Source organism: Mastomys coucha, unplaced genomic scaffold, assembly GCF_008632895.1.
Source record: "Mastomys coucha isolate ucsf_1 unplaced genomic scaffold, UCSF_Mcou_1 pScaffold20, whole genome shotgun sequence".
Taxonomy (NCBI): Eukaryota; Metazoa; Chordata; class Mammalia; order Rodentia; family Muridae; genus Mastomys; species Mastomys coucha.
The window spans coordinates 81762626-81781113 of NW_022196903.1; the positions used below are offsets into that span (position 1 = coordinate 81762626).

Sequence of the window (18488 nt, forward strand, 5' to 3'; positions counted from 1 at the left end):
CACACTGATAACAGTCATGCTGTGCCCTACTACCCAATACGAACGCTTAGGGGTACACCTAAGTTTTGCAAACACTCCTGTGAGCTCCCCCCCCCCATGGTAATACACAGGCCACCGGGCACATAAACTGACCTGCATGTAAGACGGTACATACACAAAGCAACAGACTCAGAAAGATCCAAAACATCTGGTGCTACAAGGATGTGGTTGCAGGGACAGACCTACTCCCTGGATGGAGCACACCAGGATGCATAGTCTTGCCAAGCAGAATAAGTCTGTGGAGTCTTTGGATCCCTCAGAGGGGCTTAGGAAAATACAAGGGGTGATTCTCATTGCTATCTAGCCCAGGTGCCTCCTTAAGGTGTAGACTACTACCATGCATCCTCCGAACACCCTTCTAAGGACAGACCTTTTACTCTTCTTGTGGCTCTCTCGGATGCAAAAGGTTCACCAAGAATGGGCCAAGGACACACCAGAAACTCCATTCCTAAAATGCTTCTGAGTTGAGAACCGGCGTCTGTGGGGAAAAAGCATCTACACATAGCCAAATGTGCAGGAAGTACGGGAGGTGTGTGTGTGTGTGTGTGTGTGTGTGTGTGCGTGCATTATATCTATATGTGCACTGGTGTTTGTGTGCCAGAAAGCCTCTGTCTGGGGACATCTACACAGCGACAGCGCCGTGCATAACGGTGTGTATGAAAGGAGGGGCAGGTGTCTGTGTACTTGCTTGTGAGGGAGAATCTCAAAAGAGAGACATCGCAGGCTTTCTGAGATTACATCCCTGACAGCAGAAGTGCTTGCGTGGCCCTGAGAAGGCGGGAGTGGCCTGCAGGGTGTGCGCACCTCGACTGACTAGTGGCCCAAGCCTGGCCAGCCGGGCGGCTGGACCAGGCAGACAGGGCGCAGAGCCCGGGCACCCTCCTGCCCCCCTGCGGCGTTCCCTCCCCCTCGAAGTGATGTCGAAATAAAAAGCTGCCGCTCTGCGGCCGGGAACCGAGAGGCAGCCAGAACCAAGAGAGGTGGCCAGGCCACCGGGGCGGTAGCTCACTGCTCAGGTCTCCCTAGCCTGAGATCACCTCAACCCTAGCCGGTCTTAGGGGACAAAAGCGGCTGCCTGAGCGACGAGTTTGCGTTCCGAGCCGCGGGGCCCCACTGGTGACCGCCGCGGCCGCGCTGGCTCCCGCGGGCCGACCAGCCACGCCGTGCACACCGCTGCCTCCCTGCTGAGCCCTGGCCGTGGCCGCCCGAGGGCGCCGCCCACCGCGCCGCAGTCGGTAAGTTCCTGTACTCGGCCCGCGCCGTCCGGAGCTTCCCGGTCCCAGGCTGGGCCTCCCAACACGATCCTTCTAGTGGCTCAAACCCAGGTCACCCGGAAACCCAAAGGCCCGCCTGGGGGCTCCTGTCTTCCGTTTTTCCGGAGCTCTGGACCTGGAGACCCGGCTTTCCAGAGCTGTGCGACGCGCCCCCTCCCACTCCAGAGCTGGGGCCTTTGTCTCCGCGGTTCCCCACCCCCGGGTCGCGGCGGCGGATGCGCCCAAGCCGGGCTGCCCGGGCGCTGGCTGCACCTGCCGGCTAGTCCCGTGCACCGGCTTTGCGCGGCTTAACCCGGCTCGCTCCTGCTTGTGCCCCCCACTCGAAGCGCCCTGCGGCCCTTTATCCTGTGTGGCGAGGGTGCAGGTGGGGGAGAGCGCAGGGTATGGAAGTCCTCCCCTGCCCAAGTCAGAGTCGGAATCTTTTCAGTGGGATTTCAATAAGAACGAGGCCGACGCAGACTAGGGGATCCGCCGTGCTTAGGCGTAGACGGCTCTCTGGGCCTGTCTGGACGCTGGGCATTGAACCATTCGGTGGCGGCCGGGCTTGAATTTGAGCTTATCTCAGCGGTGAGGGGAAAGGTCTTGTATTCAGAAGGACCTCCCGGGTGGCATCTTCTCCTTTACCAGAAAACAAGGAAAGAAATTCGTTTGTTTTTTAAAACAACTTGCCTCTCAAGGTCGGGAACATTTGGGGGTGAGTTCTTGGTCTATACTGTGACCCAAATCGGGATTCGTTGATAAACAGGCAGGATAACCAGGTAGAGCCAAAGTGTCTGCCAGGCGTCTGGAGAGCGTTTCCCAGCCGGGTTGACAAATTGCGAGCAAATTGCATCTAACGAAATGCATTTAGCAGTTGTCAAGTCGCTGACCCCCAGGCCTCTGAGTAAAGCATAGCTGTTGGCGAAGAGAACAGGGCCCCCGACTGTGTCTGCTGGTGGGGTATGGAGGTTAGAACTTAATCAGAAATTGCAGAGTCCAAGACACCTGGCACCAGCGGGCCAGACACCTAGGACACTGGGTCCCAGTCCCTGCATTTCCAAAAGACTCCATAAAATGGCAGATGCTAGGCAAGCGGGAGCCTTCTGATCTTGAGGAGCAAGAGGCAGAATTCCAAAGAGCAAGGAGCACCGCTTAGAGGCCCTCTGAATTGATGGGTGCTTCCAGGGACATATCTGAGTCCTTCACCTAGAGGAGACCCTGACCAATAATGGCCAAAGCTCCCCCACTTCCTTCCCAGTGTCCCTCAGACCTTGTGGCCACGATGTAGGCTGGAGGCCTCCAGTTGTGCCTTCTTTTTGGAAGGCAACCCTAAGCTAGCTGGCCACTCAGCTCTCCTTAGGAGAAAGGAGAGAATTAGCTTGCAAGGAAAGGGTAAACTTGTGATCCCAGAGGATGACTTGGATGAGCGATGTTTAAACAAAGGGCAAGTGGGGAGGACAGCATAAACTGGGGGCCCTCTATCACTTCATCTTTCCAGACTGATTTGCAGGAGCCGGGCCACACCCAGAACAGGGCCTAGATCCACAGAACCCAGTTCCCACGCGGAAGCACCCCTTGCGCTGTCCCCTCTCTGTAAAAGCTTCCAGGTCATATATACACACACACAAAAAAAATGGTGGTTAGAAAATTCAGCTTGGGAGCCAAGCTCCCTCTGTTCTCCGAGAAATCTTGTTTCCGTGGAAGGAAAAGGACAGTTTAGTACAGAGAAGAACAGCCCTGGGTATGCTCCAAAATTAACAACAAAACCAAAAAATTTAAAAGGCAAGTGTCCACCTGAAGTTGTTTTAGGGACCTCATAGTAGGGGTCTGTAAGTTGAAATAAATCTGCTTTCGTTGGGGGTGGGGAGGCTGGCTTGGGGGAAATCGAATCTAAGCCATCTTGGGAAGTGTCTCGGCCCTCCTTGGTGTTTGTTTGGACTTTAGTGGCGGTTCATTTTGGCCTAGTAGTGGCTTCTTGGCTGTGTGGATCTATCTGGTTCATACACGTTCATCAACTCAGGCTCCCCTTTATTCGCCAATTCAGTGCTCTGCTATCTAGCCTGCAATTTTCTCTTTCAGACGGGTTAGTTCCTGCTGGAAACCCCAGCAGTCCCGCATCAGACGCAGGGACTCCAACCTCAGCAGGGGCTCACCCCAGCTGGCTGGTTGCTTGCAGTTTCCAGAAGCCAACCTTAGGTCCTCAAAGGGCCTGGCAGGACCCCCCTCTCCTCTCCCATGCCCAGTCTTGTGGGCAGGCTAGGCTGTTGCGGGTCTCCTGAGGCCCAGGCTCAAGCGTCGCTTAACCACCCGGTTAAGCCCTTGTTGCACGGCGATTTTCTGAGCTGCCGAACGGAGTAATTAAATCCCCTTCTGCACTCCGCTCTGCGCCAGCACGATGGGAAACCCTGGGGCTCTCGTTTCGAGTGGGATCCCACCAAGCTTGGCCACTTTCACCTCTGTAAGAGGCAGAACGCTGCCCGGTCCGTGATGTGGCATGGAAAAGGCAAACCCTATCTCGTCCGAACAGGGAGATAATTTTAATTGCGACTTCGGGAGAAAAGAGGGAAATTACCTGCTCTCAGGGGTGGTGCTGGGAGACCCCCGCCCTGCCGGCCGCAGCGCCGACTAGCCCAGGGGCAGCTTCCTCTGCGCACCGCGTCCTCCTCCTGGTACTCTACAAGGCCATGGAATTCGGCCACATGGGGTACCGTTTTCGAAAATGGGGTTATCGCCGGGGTTGAGAGGCCTTTAGACTCTCCTGCTAGGTTCCAGGGACATCGAACAATCTGGAAACTCCATGGCGATTTTGCCTTGAGCGTGAATGGAGAATCCTGGGCTAAAGGCTGGGAGAAGCCGAGAAAGCCGTCCCGAAAGCGGATCCTAAGTGAACCGCGCAGTGGGAGCGCGAGCCTGGCTGGCACTGAGACCACCCACCTGCCCAGCCGACCCCGAGGCACTACGGTCTCGCGCCCCTCAAGCCCCTGGATCCCTCTTGCTAGACCTCCCGCCTCGGCTGGGCGCGGACTCCCGAGCCTCCTGGGCCCCTGCTGGCTCTGGAGCGCAGAGGCGCGGGGAACACAGAGGACAGCACGACCCCCACCCCCAAAGGAGCGAGAGGCGCGGGTTTCCGGTCCAGTGGAGTTCTGCACCCCGGGCCCCAGGCCTTTACCTGTTCCAGGGCCTCGGACAGACAGATGGACGCCAGCCGCAGAGGCCGGAGGAGGCCCTGCCGTGCGCGCGCCCCCTCAGCGCTGTCCGCAGAGGACCTGGGAGGGGGTGACGGGGGCGCGCCCGAGAAGCTGAGCCCGCCTGGCTGGGCGCCCCCCGAGCCGAGGGGACCGAGGGCTTTCCACCCTCCTTGGATTATTAAAAAGTTCATTTCCTGGCGAATCGGGTGACGTCAGGGGCCCGGCGTCGCGGTGGCGGGGCCGCCGGGCCGGAGAAGCCGCCTCCAGTTACCCAATTACGGACTGTCAATCCTGCCGCCCCTCCTCCATCCTTGGGGGCGGCGGGGACCCCAGCCTTCCCTCAGCTCGGGACCAGCCTGGGACTTCTCTGGAATTATTCTTTAGGGGTCTCGGGCCCTGCGAAGATAGAGGAGCTAGATGAAGGGCTTCAAGCCCGGCCAATCCATCGCACCTGTCTAGATTCCCCTAAAAGTCTTGGACTCACAAGTCTCTTTCTGGACTCTGGATTTTAGGTCTCCCGTCTATAGCCAGGGAGGCAGCTAGGTTTGTAGACTCTCACTGAACTCACTGCCTCTCCAGAATGGAGGTGTTGAGGAGAAAAACTCCAGGTGACTTTGGGAACAAAGTGCTCAAAACATTGCTTCCCTCTCCCCAAAGACTATCTTGGGGACCCCCTAGAAGGAAAAAATATATATGGCTAATACCCCGGGAGTCTCCCTCCAGCCGACCCTGGCGCCAGTCCCCCGCTCCACGGCCTCGCCCCAGGCAGTTCAGCCTGGTGGTCTACTAAGGCCACGCCCGGAGCCCTTCCCCCTCCCTGGGTCACTGGCTTGACCGCGACCATCGGTCTTGCACAGCTTTAAGTGTCGTAGTGGCCAAAGTTCGGGTGCCCTAGAGAGGTCCACAATCCCTAGACTTGTGCTGTCCAGCCGATCCTACCAGCCTCTTGCACGGCTATCCCTGATAGAAGGACAGAGGGTTTGGGGAGTCAGTAGGACTTGGGCTGGCCGTGGTCCGTAGCAGTGGAGGTGGGGTTCCGCCCGAGAGTGGAAAGCTGTGGTCCCAGCAGAGAGATACCCAGAAGGTGCATGTCTCGGCTCCTGGGAAGTCGGGGTGCCTGGTTGCTAGGAGGGCAGAGGTTGGAGGACCTGAGCGTCTGCCGGAGGGGTTCAGGGTCTGCCCGCGGCGAGGGTCCCCTGAGGGGCGTTGGCATCAGAGGCCGCACAGAGGGAGCTGGGAGGGGGCCAGGCAGCCTAGGGGGCCAGCTTGCGGGTCATTCCCGAAGTCCAGCGGCCGAAGCTGCGGGACCAGCCAATGGGGGGGCGGAGGCTGGGCGGCGCGCGGCGCTGATTGGCTGGCGCCGGCTTCATAGGCGTGCGCGGCCCCCGCTTCATGTCTGTGCAGGAGTCGGCAGCTGGCGCCAGGGCGGCCGGAGGATGCAGAGGGGCCGGAGTCGGGCGGGCCGGAGGCCGAGACGCGCGTTGTCCCCCACCCCTATCCCGTGAATCCGCCGGCCTTGGGACGCGCTGTCGCTAGGCCCGCCGTACCCGGGCTCTCCTAGTGTCCCTTACTCTCTACTGCTGAGCCCTCCCCTTCCCACGCCGCTGCGAGTGTAAGTTTGAGGTTCAGGGGGCTTGTGGGCATTCCTAGGTTAGAGGGATCTCTGTGGAGCACAGACCAGGATCTCCTGTGGGCGATTACGTTCTTATGCTCTGGGGAGAGGTTGGCTGACTGCTAGAGAGTGCATTGGGGACCGGCTCTCAGCCCCAGAAACTGCGTGTGCGTTTTGGGGGTGGCTCGGTGTGTCCGGGTTAGTTTGTGTATATATTGTCAAAGTAAGTGTTAGGGGGGCGTGGGAGGGCGTGTGCCCCAGAGTGGATGTCTAGGCGACTGTCTCTAACTTTTAGTCGGAGTTTATGTGTTTGTGTGCCCAGAGGACAGGGGCACGGTGTGAGAACCCGATTTCAGTTCCGCGTGAGTTTTTGGGGGTCGCCAATGTCAGGATCTATCCCTGTGTGTGACCTCGTGTGCATGGGGGTGCGTCTGTGGGAACGCGAGTTTCCCTGCAAGTGTATGAGGCTGAACCCCTTCCTTCACCTTCCTTTCGTTTTAAACCTTGCGCTTTCCTCCCACCCGGGACTGGTCCTCAGTGAAGTTCCGATGGAGCGCCTTTGCTCTCAAGACACCGACTTTGGGGATGGGGGTGTCAGAAGGCGGCAGTGTCCCTCACATTCCCTCTGTTATCCAGAGCCGCCCTACCTTCTCCTGGATCCCAAGCCGCAGTAGTGGACCATGGAGGTGGCGCCTGAGCAGCCTCGCTGGATGGCGCACCCCGCCGTATTGAATGCGCAGCACCCCGACTCGCACCATCCGGGCCTGGCGCACAACTACATGGAGCCGGCACAGCTGCTGCCTCCTGACGAGGTGGATGTCTTCTTCAACCATCTCGACTCGCAGGGCAACCCTTACTACGCCAATCCGGCTCACGCGCGCGCGCGCGTTTCCTACAGCCCAGCGCATGGTGAGCTTTGGCCCCCGAGGTTTCTGGAAGCCTGGCGCCCGCGCCAGGCCTTGGAGGGGAGGACGGCCTGTTGCTGCTTCCCGGATGTGGGATCCACAGGAATCTGAGCAGCTGCGAAATCGGGCCTAGGAAGGTGGAGGCAGAGACTTCTTGGGGAGGGTCTGGGACCTGTAGGGTTTCAGTCCATTCCAATGGTCTTGGGGGGATCCTTCTGGGCCCTATCTAGTGAGGCTGCTGTGTCACTTGTCCTTCGGCCTTTCACTGACATTGCTGATGATCACAGGCCGAGGTGTTATGATTCTGATGTTTTAAAGGGTGGGGCTGCTGATGGTAGTTCGCTGAGTTGTGATCCTGTGTGCCTGTGTCATGGCTCTAAAGCCCCTGATCACCCTCACCCCCTCTCCCTCTGTGCAGCCCGTCTCACCGGAGGCCAGATGTGCCGACCACACTTGTTGCACAGCCCAGGTTTGCCGTGGCTGGACGGGGGCAAAGCAGCTCTCTCTGCCGCCGCTGCCCATCACCACAGCCCCTGGACCGTCAGCCCGTTCTCCAAGACCCCGCTGCACCCCTCAGCTGCTGGAGCACCCGGAGGGCCTCTGTCTGTGTACCCAGGGGCTGCGGGTGGGAGCGGGGGAGGCAGTGGGAGCTCCGTGGCCTCCCTCACCCCCACCGCAGCCCACTCAGGCTCCCATCTCTTCGGCTTCCCACCCACGCCACCCAAAGAAGTGTCTCCAGACCCCAGCACGACAGGAGCTGCTTCCCCAGCCTCATCTTCTGCAGGGGGTAGTGTAGCCCGGGGTGAGGACAAGGATGGCGTCAAGTACCAAGTGTCACTGTCTGAGAGCATGAAGATGGAAGGTGGCAGTCCCCTGCGCCCGGGCCTAGCTACCATGGGTACCCAGCCTGCAACACACCACCCAATACCCACCTATCCCTCCTATGTGCCTGCCTCAGCTCATGACTATGGCAGCGGCCTCTTCCACCCGGGAGGCTTCCTGGGTGGCCCAGCCTCCAGCTTCACCCCTAAGCAGCGAAGCAAGGCTCGCTCCTGCTCAGGTAAAGGCAGGTGTGGGACTTCAGGGCCTGTGGGTGTGGTGTGCCTCTCTAAAAGGGGTTGTGGTCTGAGAGAGGGGCCATGCTAGGGTGCCTGATTTAAGGATGGGTGGTGGTCCTCTCTGATAGTCCACAGGCATTTGAGGCTCCCTGTAGGGAGGAAGAAAACCCTACAATTTTCATCCTGTCCTTGAGTGCTCCTTAGTAGCCAGTGTTCAGCTCCTCTCCTCACCCCCTCTTGAGACCTCCTCTCCAAGGTTGGCAAGTACCAGCTAAACACTCCTGTATGTGATTCCCTGTCTCCTCCCCAGATGGTCAGTTGAGAAGGAGCAGCCTCGTGACTGGCTGTGGGGGAGAATGGAGGCTGTAGGTGAAGGAAGAAGTCAGTGTGTACTTATGTGTACGTGTATCTGTGAGCGTGTGTGCATGCTGCGGGCACTGCAGAGATCCAGGTCCTAAAGGAATCTGGTTCTCCAACTCTGCTAGTCCAGTTTTAGGATTGCAGCGGCTCCAGATCTCCTTGGAGATTTCCCCAAAGCAAAATTCCCAAGACCTGTTTGTATCCTAGTGACCCTGATCCTTCTCCCTGAGGGTAGGACTGAGAATCTGTGCGGGTGCCTGCACCCCTTTGCCAGCTGCTGCTGGATCCAGCTGGGTTGGTCCAGTTATAGGGCCCTCAGGCAATAACCCATGGCTCTGGGGCTCCTTCCCATAGCTTTTAGCAAGGGAGGGGGAAGGCTTCCTCCAAAGTGTATTTCTGAGCTGAGGAAGCAGCTTCTCAAAGGTGAACTTAGTTCCAACTAAATCAGGAAGAATTTCCTGGGTACCAAGCTACTAAGCACTCACCCCGCTGAACTCCAGCCCCAACTTGACTCTATCTCCTGCTCTACTGAGACCAGTGACTTTGCCATTTTGCAAAATCTTGGCCTATCTGTAGCCCTGTCTTTCGTGTTTGTTTTGTATTTTATTTGAGTTCCAGATGGCCAAAAACAACAACAGAAAATAAGGCCACCTAGCCTAAAGTGAAAGAACTTATTTATTTCATTTTAGAAACAACTTTGATCACTGAATTCTAGGGGTTTGGCTGAAAGGGAGATGAACTGGAGGGAGAGAAAAGTTCCCTGACCCTAGAAGAAGCATAAAGACAGTGAGGGGCTGATGGGAGAGAGGAACAGACTTAGAGATGCTGGCTCATTCGGGGAGGCAAACGTGAGAGGAAATAGAACAGAGGAGGAGGGAGAGAGGCTCTCCCAGACCCCAATCCCAGACAACTGTGGCCTGAGCTCAGCGGCAGTAGCCTGTGCTCCATAAAGCTGGCCTTCAGTTCCTTTTCCGGGTAACTTGCTGCTGGCTCTGAGAATCCCTGGCACCCTGCACTTGCTGTTTCTCTTTGTTTTTCCTCAGTAGCATCAGAAATGAGGATTTATCCTTAAAGGACTCAAGTCTCTTTTAAGGGGCCCCCTTGAGTCCCTTTTTTCAGCCAGGGGTGGATCTCCCTTAATATAACCTTGATCCTCTGTGTAGAGGGTAAGCAGGCCTTGTCTTTCCTTGTTCCCTTACAGAAGGCCGGGAGTGTGTCAACTGTGGGGCCACAGCCACCCCTCTCTGGCGACGGGATGGCACGGGCCACTACCTGTGTAACGCCTGTGGGCTCTACCACAAGATGAACGGACAGAACCGGCCACTCATCAAGCCCAAGCGGAGGCTGGTAGGAACAGGCACATCACGGGGCAGGGCAGGGGCACAGTGGCCAGCACCGTGGGCAGAGCTGGTAGTTAGTTAAGTGAAGGTGAAAACAAAACAAAGCAAAACACAAAAAGAAAAAAAAAAAACGAAAACAATCCAACAGCAAAACTTCAAATGCAGAGACTTCACCACCTGAAATTCTCTTATCAGTAAAATCATTTGGGGGGTCAGTCAGGTCGGTCTTCGTTCTGGCAGATTCTTTCCTGCCAAATTTCCTGTCCTGCAGCCTCCTGGCACTCCCCCTCCCCCGCAGCCACCGGGCACCCCCTCCCTGTCCCCCACTGAAGGATTCCCAGAGCCCAGGGTCTAGCAGCCCACCCTCAGGCTCTGGCCTCCTATTCGCTCTTTTTAAAAATAGGGCCATGAAGTACTTTTCCCTGTGGCTGCTCTGGCCCTCCCTTGCCTCCCAGCTCACAGTCTCCTCCGCTTATTTAAATAACACACAGCGGCCACCAAAAAAACCTGCCCTTTATTATTTTTCCATGGAGTCACCTATACTGTGTATTTTCATTTGAGTGATTTTTAAAAAAATGTCCTTTCGGATCTCCTGCCGGAGTTTCCTATCCGGACATCTGCAGCCGGTAGATAAGGAAACTTCGTGTATCTGTTTCCGGACCGGCAAGTTTTCAGAGCCACCTCGACTCAGTCCTGCCTCTCGCTGGGCTGTTTTGAAATTTCTAATACCCTCCACTCTGCAAATAATGTGTAAAATGCTAAGAATAATAAATATATTTTTTCAGGGCGAAGTGATTTATGAGTTTAAATCGTTCACCCGCTTTGGGGCCCTTTTTCTTTTTTTTCCCCGCCCCCCCAGCAGTGTGAGGGCGGTGCAGGCTGGTGGGGGTGGAAGGAGGATATGCTGCTGGCCCCTGAGTCAGAATTCCAGCTTCAGGCTGCTTACTCACCCTCCCTGCCCCCGCGGCAGGCCAGCTCTGGTCCCCTCCATGAGCAGGCTCAAGCCCGGGGCCATTCTGGACTCAGCTGGACTTGGCCCCCACCCCATACTGGCTGCCTAGTGGAGTTCAGTGCTAGGATTTTCTGGGTGGAGGTGGGGTGTGTGGGGAGGAACACACAGAAGCACCTCTCTGTTTACCTGAGGCAGAAGGGATGGTGGCGGAGGACGATCTGTATTCTAGGAAAAGGCCTTTCTCTCTCTCTCTCTCTCTCTCTCTCTCTCTCTCTCTCTCTCTCCCCCCCCCCCCCACCTTTCAGTCCTTGTTCTAGACACCAGACCTCCTCTCTCCCACTCCTCTCCTCTGACTGGCATTTCCTGGGGGGCTGGGACTAGGGGCTTGGTAAAGGCCACCGCAGGTAAGCGCTCTCTGGGTGTAGGGCTCTAGGCCGGCAGGGAATGGAAAGTCTTTGCTCCATAGTCCTTTTGAAGCCTCTGGCTAGTATGACTATTGATTGCTAGGAATGCTGTTAGTGCAATAAAAGGCACAGAGTGTTTAGTTTTTAAACTGTAGTTAAATTCAATTTAAATCTCTCCTGGCGACTCCTAGATCCTATATAGGACAAGGCAAGTCCACGCTTTAATCCTGGGCTCAAACTTCCCCAGGGCTTTCTGGGTTCTCCTGGGCAGTGCAGGGTCTTACGGCCATGGCCTCCCAGTAGTGACTCACTGGCATTCTGGATTTCCAGGGGAGCCGTGGGGGAGGAGGCATTCGACTGGAGACAGAGTAGCTCAGGATGGTCACAGGACTAAAGTCTCCTTGGGATCTGTCTCCTTACCTGTGAAATTAGATTGCTGGGCGGTTAGGGGACGTGGCTGCCTTTCCCTTCTGTGTTGACAGTCAGTCCATTAGATTCTAAGAACTCTTTATTCTAAAGTTCTGTGATTTCCAACTAGTTTACATCTCAAATTCTAACATTCCTCGGTTTGAGATGCTTTGGTTCCCAGATGAGACCTATCGCTCCTGGCTAGGCGGTGGTGGGGCTGGGGGTGGTGCCAAGGGCCCAGGAGGAGGTCAAGGTGGGGCGTGGGAGACAGCCACTGACGCTACCCCTCCCCTCCTAGTCTGCTGCCAGGAGAGCGGGCACCTGTTGTGCAAATTGTCAGACAACAACCACCACCTTATGGCGCCGGAACGCCAACGGGGACCCTGTGTGCAACGCCTGTGGACTCTACTACAAGCTGCACAATGTGAGTGCACCCCACCCCTCCCCGGGGACCTCAGCTCTTTGTGCTGCCTGGCCAGCCAGCGGCCCCAGCCACAATCTCCAGCTTGGCTTGGCTTGGGAAGCTGCAGCCTAGAGTGCCAGAAGGGCGTCCTGTAAGGAGGATGCCTCTGCTCTGGAGGTGGGACCGATGGGGGCAGGGCAAGCAGGGATCCGGCACCTCTGTGTTAAGGAGAGGCTGGGGGTGTGTGGTTGTGCGGGGGTTGGGGGGTTAGAGGTGTTGGAGGAGGCAGGCAGTGCTGGCATTTAGTGGTCTGGGAACAACCATGTGGGCTGTTAAACCATGCACTCTTTCTTGAAAATATAACAGTGAAGGCTTAAGGGGGCTTTGGTGAGTAACATTGGGTCTGGGCTGAAGGTTACAGTTCCTGTCACCCTGGGGATACAATTAACTCAGTCTCTCTCCCTTGACCTGTGGAGAGAGTTAGGAGGGATCCATCCGTGTGGTAGGCGACTTCTCCTAAGGGCTCTGTGACTGCCCCCAGGTTAACAGGCCACTGACCATGAAGAAGGAAGGGATCCAGACCCGGAACCGGAAGATGTCCAGCAAGTCCAAGAAGAGCAAGAAAGGAGCCGAATGTTTTGAGGAGCTATCCAAGTGCATGCAGGAGAAATCATCGCCCTTCAGTGCGGCTGCCCTGGCTGGACACATGGCACCCGTGGGCCACCTCCCACCCTTTAGTCACTCTGGACACATCTTACCCACGCCCACGCCTATCCACCCCTCCTCCAGTCTCTCCTTTGGCCACCCCCACCCGTCCAGCATGGTGACTGCCATGGGCTAGACACAGCCTCCCGCTGGACAGACATGGACATCAAGGGTGGTTGGCAGAACCAGAGCGAGGCTGGGCACTCCCAGGATGGGTGGAACTGTACTCTTGGCTCCCGCCCATCCCAAGAGACCCACTTCCTCCTGCTAGCCTAGCCTGGCCGAAGCCACCTCTCCTTGGAGGACTCCCAGCCTTGTGCCGCCATTACTGTGAATATTTCTAACTGGGCTGCAGCTCGTGTGCCCTGGGTGCTGCCCAGAAAAGTGTTTTCACGAGTGTGTTTGTTTGGAGAGCAAAATGGACAGGTTTACAGATTTATAGCAAGAAGAGGAGATGGGGGATAGAAAAATGAAATCTTTTTTTTCCTTTCTTTTTCTTCTTCTGTTTTATTTTTTGAAGGAGAAAGAAGTAGGCAAAAAAATAATTTATTTTGCTCTTATTTCTTAACAAGAACGTGAAGACATGGAGGCATGGGCTATTTATGTTCTCTGGGTCCTTCTTGGGACCTATTGCCATCAGTCAGGGCTCTTGGGGGCATACTTACAGGTCCTCAGCCTGAGCCTCCTTCTCCCCAGCCGGCCTGCAGGGTAGCCCCTGCCCTGACGCAGCCCTAAAGGGCAGAGACAATTGCAGGCGGTCCCAGATTCCCAGGCCAGGGCTGGGTCACAGGAAGGAAACATTCTCTGGAAAGGGGAACCGTCTCCCAGATCATTCCCCTGGCTTCCAGAGGCCAAAGCTGGTGTGACCCAAATGGGCCTAGCGGCAGCCTGCGCTGCTGCAGGCCAGTTGGACCCCTGTAAATACAACCTCCTTTTCTGCTAACCCCTCCATCCCCTCCCCCTCTAAGATAAATAAGAAAATACTCAAAGCAAAAACCAAACTGCATAAGCTTAACCCGCTGATGAGTGGTTTTATTTTGAAACTCGTTTTTTTTTTTTTTTTTTGGGTCCAGTCGATTGTACGTTGCCACAGAAGCCCCACTAAGAAAAAAATAAAACCTGCAAACCAGGGCTGAGCTTCACAGTTCTTTGAATGGTTCTTGGGTCCCACAGCCCTAGCAGGGGGCTGGGGACAAGGGGGAATCTTATGCTCTTGGTTTCTGGGAGCCAGGGGGCAGGCAGGCAGTGGCCCTGGGATCTCAGGCTTCTGTTCTGCTGTGGCTGGCTGGATCCTTCAAGGTACAGCTGTACATAAAATGTGTCCCAAGCTTTGATTCTGTGTGCGGTGGTGGCAGTGGTGCAGCAGCCAGCAAGGGGGCCCCGAGCCCAGGGAGACGATTGTGCTGACGAGTCAACCAAGTGCAATATCGGTGTCCAATTGCTGCAGAGCACCCTAACCGGAAGTAACTTATTATGTGCTAGTACCCGCATAAGAGAAGAATCGGCAGTATTTTCTGTTTTTATGTTTTTGGGCTTGTTTTATTTTGAATTAGTGACCTAAGTTATTGTTAACTGTGTACAACATTTAAATATTGTCTGTAAAAATTGTATGCTACCCTCTTATTCCTTTAAAGTGAATACTGTTAAAAATAATAAAATACTTTTTGTGAATGCTGTCGCCTGTCGAGTGGGTCCCTGGGACCCCTACACCCGTGGTGGGGTTGAAGCTGTCAGGTGGCCTTGTGTCTGCTGGCTCTGTTTTTCAGAGAAAGGCCCATTTGGCTAAAACCTCCTCCCCTAGAGCCCATGGGGATGGACAGGACTCTTCTTCAGCCTGTGCTCTTCTGAGAGCTCAAGCAAGGTACCTGCTTCGGCTTTTTATAGAACCAATAGCTGACCTGGCCCCGCTCAGGTCCCTCCAGTGTGGTCAGCTTTGGTTTCTAGGGTACCAGGTTGCCAAATCTGTTCATTGATATACTTGATCACACCATCACGATTGTTGCCTTTGATAAATGATCCAGGATAGCCACTGCTAACAATATTCCTAATGAATGGGTCTGCCATCATTCCCTAACCAATCACCAGTATGTATCTGGTCAGTGATGTGACCAGTCACTAGCCTGCATGCAATGGGGCCACCACTCATCTCCGGCAGTGATGTTGGCAATTGTCAATAGTCACATGCCTAGAATCTGTTTCTCATCAAGGAGGCTTCCCATGACCAATGTGTGGACAGATGCAGGCCACCAATGGTGTTCTTGGTGGTGGTGGTGGTGGTGGTGGTGGTGGTGGTGGTGGTGTGTGTGTGTGTGTGTGTGTGTGTGTGTGTGTGTGTGTGTGTGTGTGTGTGTGTGTGTGTGAACTGTGAGGTCTTTATAGAGCTTAAGCTGGCTTCAAACATGTAAGCACCTTACCTCCTGAGAAGCTGGCGTGTGGCCATTATGACTGGTCACTCAGTGTCTCTTTAACGATCAACCCTTGGTCACTTGCCTCTGATCTAACTACCCATGTGCCTAGTAACCACACCCTCTTATAACTACATCTTCTCTGATGCTCTGGTACCAATGCCTCTGAGGGCTCACCTCCAGTCTCCAAGATCCTGTTACAAGTGTCAAAGTCTGATCCTAGCACCCTCATTCTCCCAAGTCCCTTAAACCTTGCACTCCTGACTACTAGCTTCTCTAACTAGTCTCTGGTTATTAACTAGTAATTGGTGCATCTGGTTACTACATTTTGGGATCACTAGTGCTGTTGATCCCAACACATCCCATAAGTTTCTGATCACCAGTCTGTCTTTCTTCCACCCTCAGCCCTCAAGCACTGAAGACCTCAAGATTCTAGTGACCCCTATCCTGAGTCATCCATGTCCCTGACCAGTGGCTCATAATATGTCCAGTCAACCATAGTCTTGCTTGAGATCTCTGAGCTGACTCCTGGTCATAATTGTGTGTCTACACCTTCTTGGATAAAGCCCTCTCTCTCTTTGATTCAAGTCACTGAACATGTGTTCCTGGTCAGTGGCTTCTCTCTGCTCATCATCTCTAGCCACTTAGGTCTCTTGACTGGGGTCCCCACTGACTACTATTGCTGTCAACATTCTTGCTCTTCAACAGCCACCCACAACTGGAGGCTTTCTCCTGACTCAGACTGCTGCGCTATCTCACATATTGAAAAGCAAGTATCCAAGCAAGGACCGGCACCATGTTCAAAGTGCTACAGTCTACCAGGGTGTGGTGAGGTAGCACCTCCAGGGCTTCGGCCTCAGGATACTGCCCTAGCATGCCCCCATTAGCCTGCCCCATTTCCCCCTGCAGAATGGGCACCAGAAGCAGACAGGAGTCACGCTGGAGCTTAGTTGGGCTGCTGTGTTTCTCCCACAGGATCACCACACTGGCCTTCTAGCCTCCTGCTAGCTACAGCCACCGTGAAGCCCAGGGGTAGCTTTCTGTCTTGTCCCCAGGTTTGATAGCAGATGTATTCAGGAATGGGTGATGCATGCATGTGTGCATATGTGTGTGTATGTGTGCTGTTGGCAACCCCCTTTTGCCACATACAATTATAGACGTTGGAAGCCTCATTTGTGAAAACAGACAGGAACCTGTTCACCCTTCAGAGGAAGTAATGTTCTTGGCTTGGAGCAAACTTGTCAGGCCAGGCCCAAGTTCTGAATGGACCATCTAGAACACTAGTTCTCAACCTGTGGGTCACAACCCCTTTTGGAATAGTACAACCCTTCCATAAGGGTCATATATCAGATATCCTACATATCAGATATTTATGTTATGTTTTATAATAGTAGCAAAATTACCCTTATAAAGTAGCAACAAAATAATTTTGTGGTGGTGGTGGGGGTCACCATAAGATGAGGAACTATATTAAAGGGTCATTAGGAAGGTAGAGAACCACTGGTCTAGAACCTGTAGTTTAAACCCAAGAATCAAGAATCACAGCTCTGGATTCAAAAGCTCAGGGGTCTATAGCTCAAAGACAGTGTCTAGAGCCTGGACACTCACATCCAAAATGAACAACTCCGAGCATGGGACCCTCTCATCCAGAACCACAGAGTCCAGAGCTGGGTTCCACATCTAGAGCACACACCTGGAGCTCAGAACCTAGAATTTAGCAAGAACCCCAAAGTAAGTAAGGCCCATTGCCCAGTGTCAGAATCGAGACCCTCAACATAGGAAGCCTAGAACCTGAAATCTGGGACGTGGAGCTCCCACATCCAAGATCTGGAGCTTTCCCGAGGACCCGATGGCCAGGAGCCAAACCCAGAGTGAGTTTACAAGAGGCCATGATGACCTGGCTTATTTCTTCTCTCCTGTTAGCCCAAAAGTTTGGAGCATTCATTCCAGGTACAGTCTCAGGTGCTGGGAGGCAGGCCAGGAGGAAGCCAGGAGGTAAGTGGCTTCCCTCTGTGTACACTCAAGAACACCAAAGCATTCTTGAGAGAGGTGTTCCCCTCCCTCTGTTGAATAGGTTCATTCTCCATGCATCCTTGCCTGTTGAGCTTAGGGGTTACCTGGGAGGAGGAGTCCTATTGGGCCAGTGTGAGAGAGGCTGGTGGTAGGAGAGCTAAGGACCACAGGCACACAGCTCAAGCAAGCTACTTGGGAGTCTAGGCTCAGGGGGCTCCTAGTCTCAGAATGTATTCCCGTCCTCCATACAATGACTAGACCATTACCCTTCCTATCACTCAGTCATTACCCAGTAAAGAATTAGGATTCTGTGGACAAAGCACCCAGGCAGACCAGGAACCACAAGTAGCTGCCTTAAGCCGGGTGACCACTGTCTTTCCAATCCCTCAGGATCAGCACCAGAGCAGGCAGGGTGGAGTGGGTCTTTGTTCTATCTGTTTGTCCCCAGGTGGGGCTTGCCAGCTCAGGCCCTCCCTCCCTTCCTCTTCTGGGACACTTCCAAGTCTGGCTTCTTACTCCCATTTTCTGTAGAAGAAACCAAACCTCTTGTGTGACATTTAGGGACCAGCTCTGTCCTCAGCCAGCTCCTGTCTTTTGGTGAACTGTCAGTGAAGGAGGGGGGGGGAAGGATCTCTTCACTGATCAATCCTAGGGCCTCAGCAGGGAACGTAGCCCCAGGCAGAGTTTGGGAGGAATTCCTGCCTTCTGCCTCAGGATAGGACCAGTTCACCTGAGGCAGAGAAGAAGGCAGACACAGTGGAGCCATTCCCAAGGTGGGCGGATCCTCAATGAGTTTATGAGGCAAAACAATTTGATTTTTTTTAAAAGACAATAATAATAATAATAATAAACCCAAACAATTCCAAACTTCATCTGGAAAAACAGGCAAGTCAACAGAATCAGTCTGAAGTTTAAGGCACAATAGAATGTGTAGCTTATGTACATACATGTGTTTGGGAAGCATGTTGTGTATTAAATGAGAGTGCATGGGGAGGGGTTGTGTATTGCATGTGAGTGTGTGTGGAGGGGTTGTGTATTACACGTGAATGTGTGGGGAGGGGTTGTATATTACACGTGAATGTGTGGGGAGGGCTTGTGTATTACACGTGAGTGTGTAGGGAGAGGTTGTGTATTACATGTGAGTATGTGGGGAGAGGTTGTGTATTACACGTGAGTGTGTGGAAGGGTTGTGTATTACACATGAGTATGTGGGGAGGGGTTGTGTATTACATGTGAGTGTGTGGGGAGGGGTTGTATATTACATGTGAGTGTGTATGGAGGGGTTGTATATTACATGTGAGTATGTGGGGAGGGGTTGTGTATTACACGTGAATGTGTGTGGAGGGGTTGTGCATTACATGTGAGTGTGTGGGGAGGGGTTGTGTATTACACGTGAGTGTGTGGGGAGGGGTTGTGTATTACATGTGAGTGTGTGGGGAGGGG

General features: G+C 54.4%; 1 protein-coding gene across 2 annotated transcripts; it reads left to right on the forward strand.

Moving 5' to 3' along the window:
• Nucleotides 1-798: 798 nt before the first annotated feature.
• On the forward strand, nt 799-14298 carry Gata2 (GATA binding protein 2). 2 transcript variants are annotated; one of them, XM_031382491.1, is made up of 6 exons: nt 799-1274; nt 6729-7001; nt 7416-8057; nt 9617-9762; nt 11818-11943; nt 12464-14298. In XM_031382491.1, exons 2-6 carry the CDS (start codon nt 6773-6775, stop codon nt 12761-12763), a joined length of 1443 nt encoding a protein of 480 aa, XP_031238351.1. In that variant the 5' UTR covers nt 799-1274; nt 6729-6772; the 3' UTR covers nt 12764-14298. The 2 variants fall into 2 exon arrangements, with proteins under 2 accessions (XP_031238351.1, XP_031238350.1); XM_031382490.1 differs by lacking the exon at nt 799-1274 and adding an exon at nt 5561-6092.
• Nucleotides 14299-18488: the final 4190 nt, after the last annotated feature.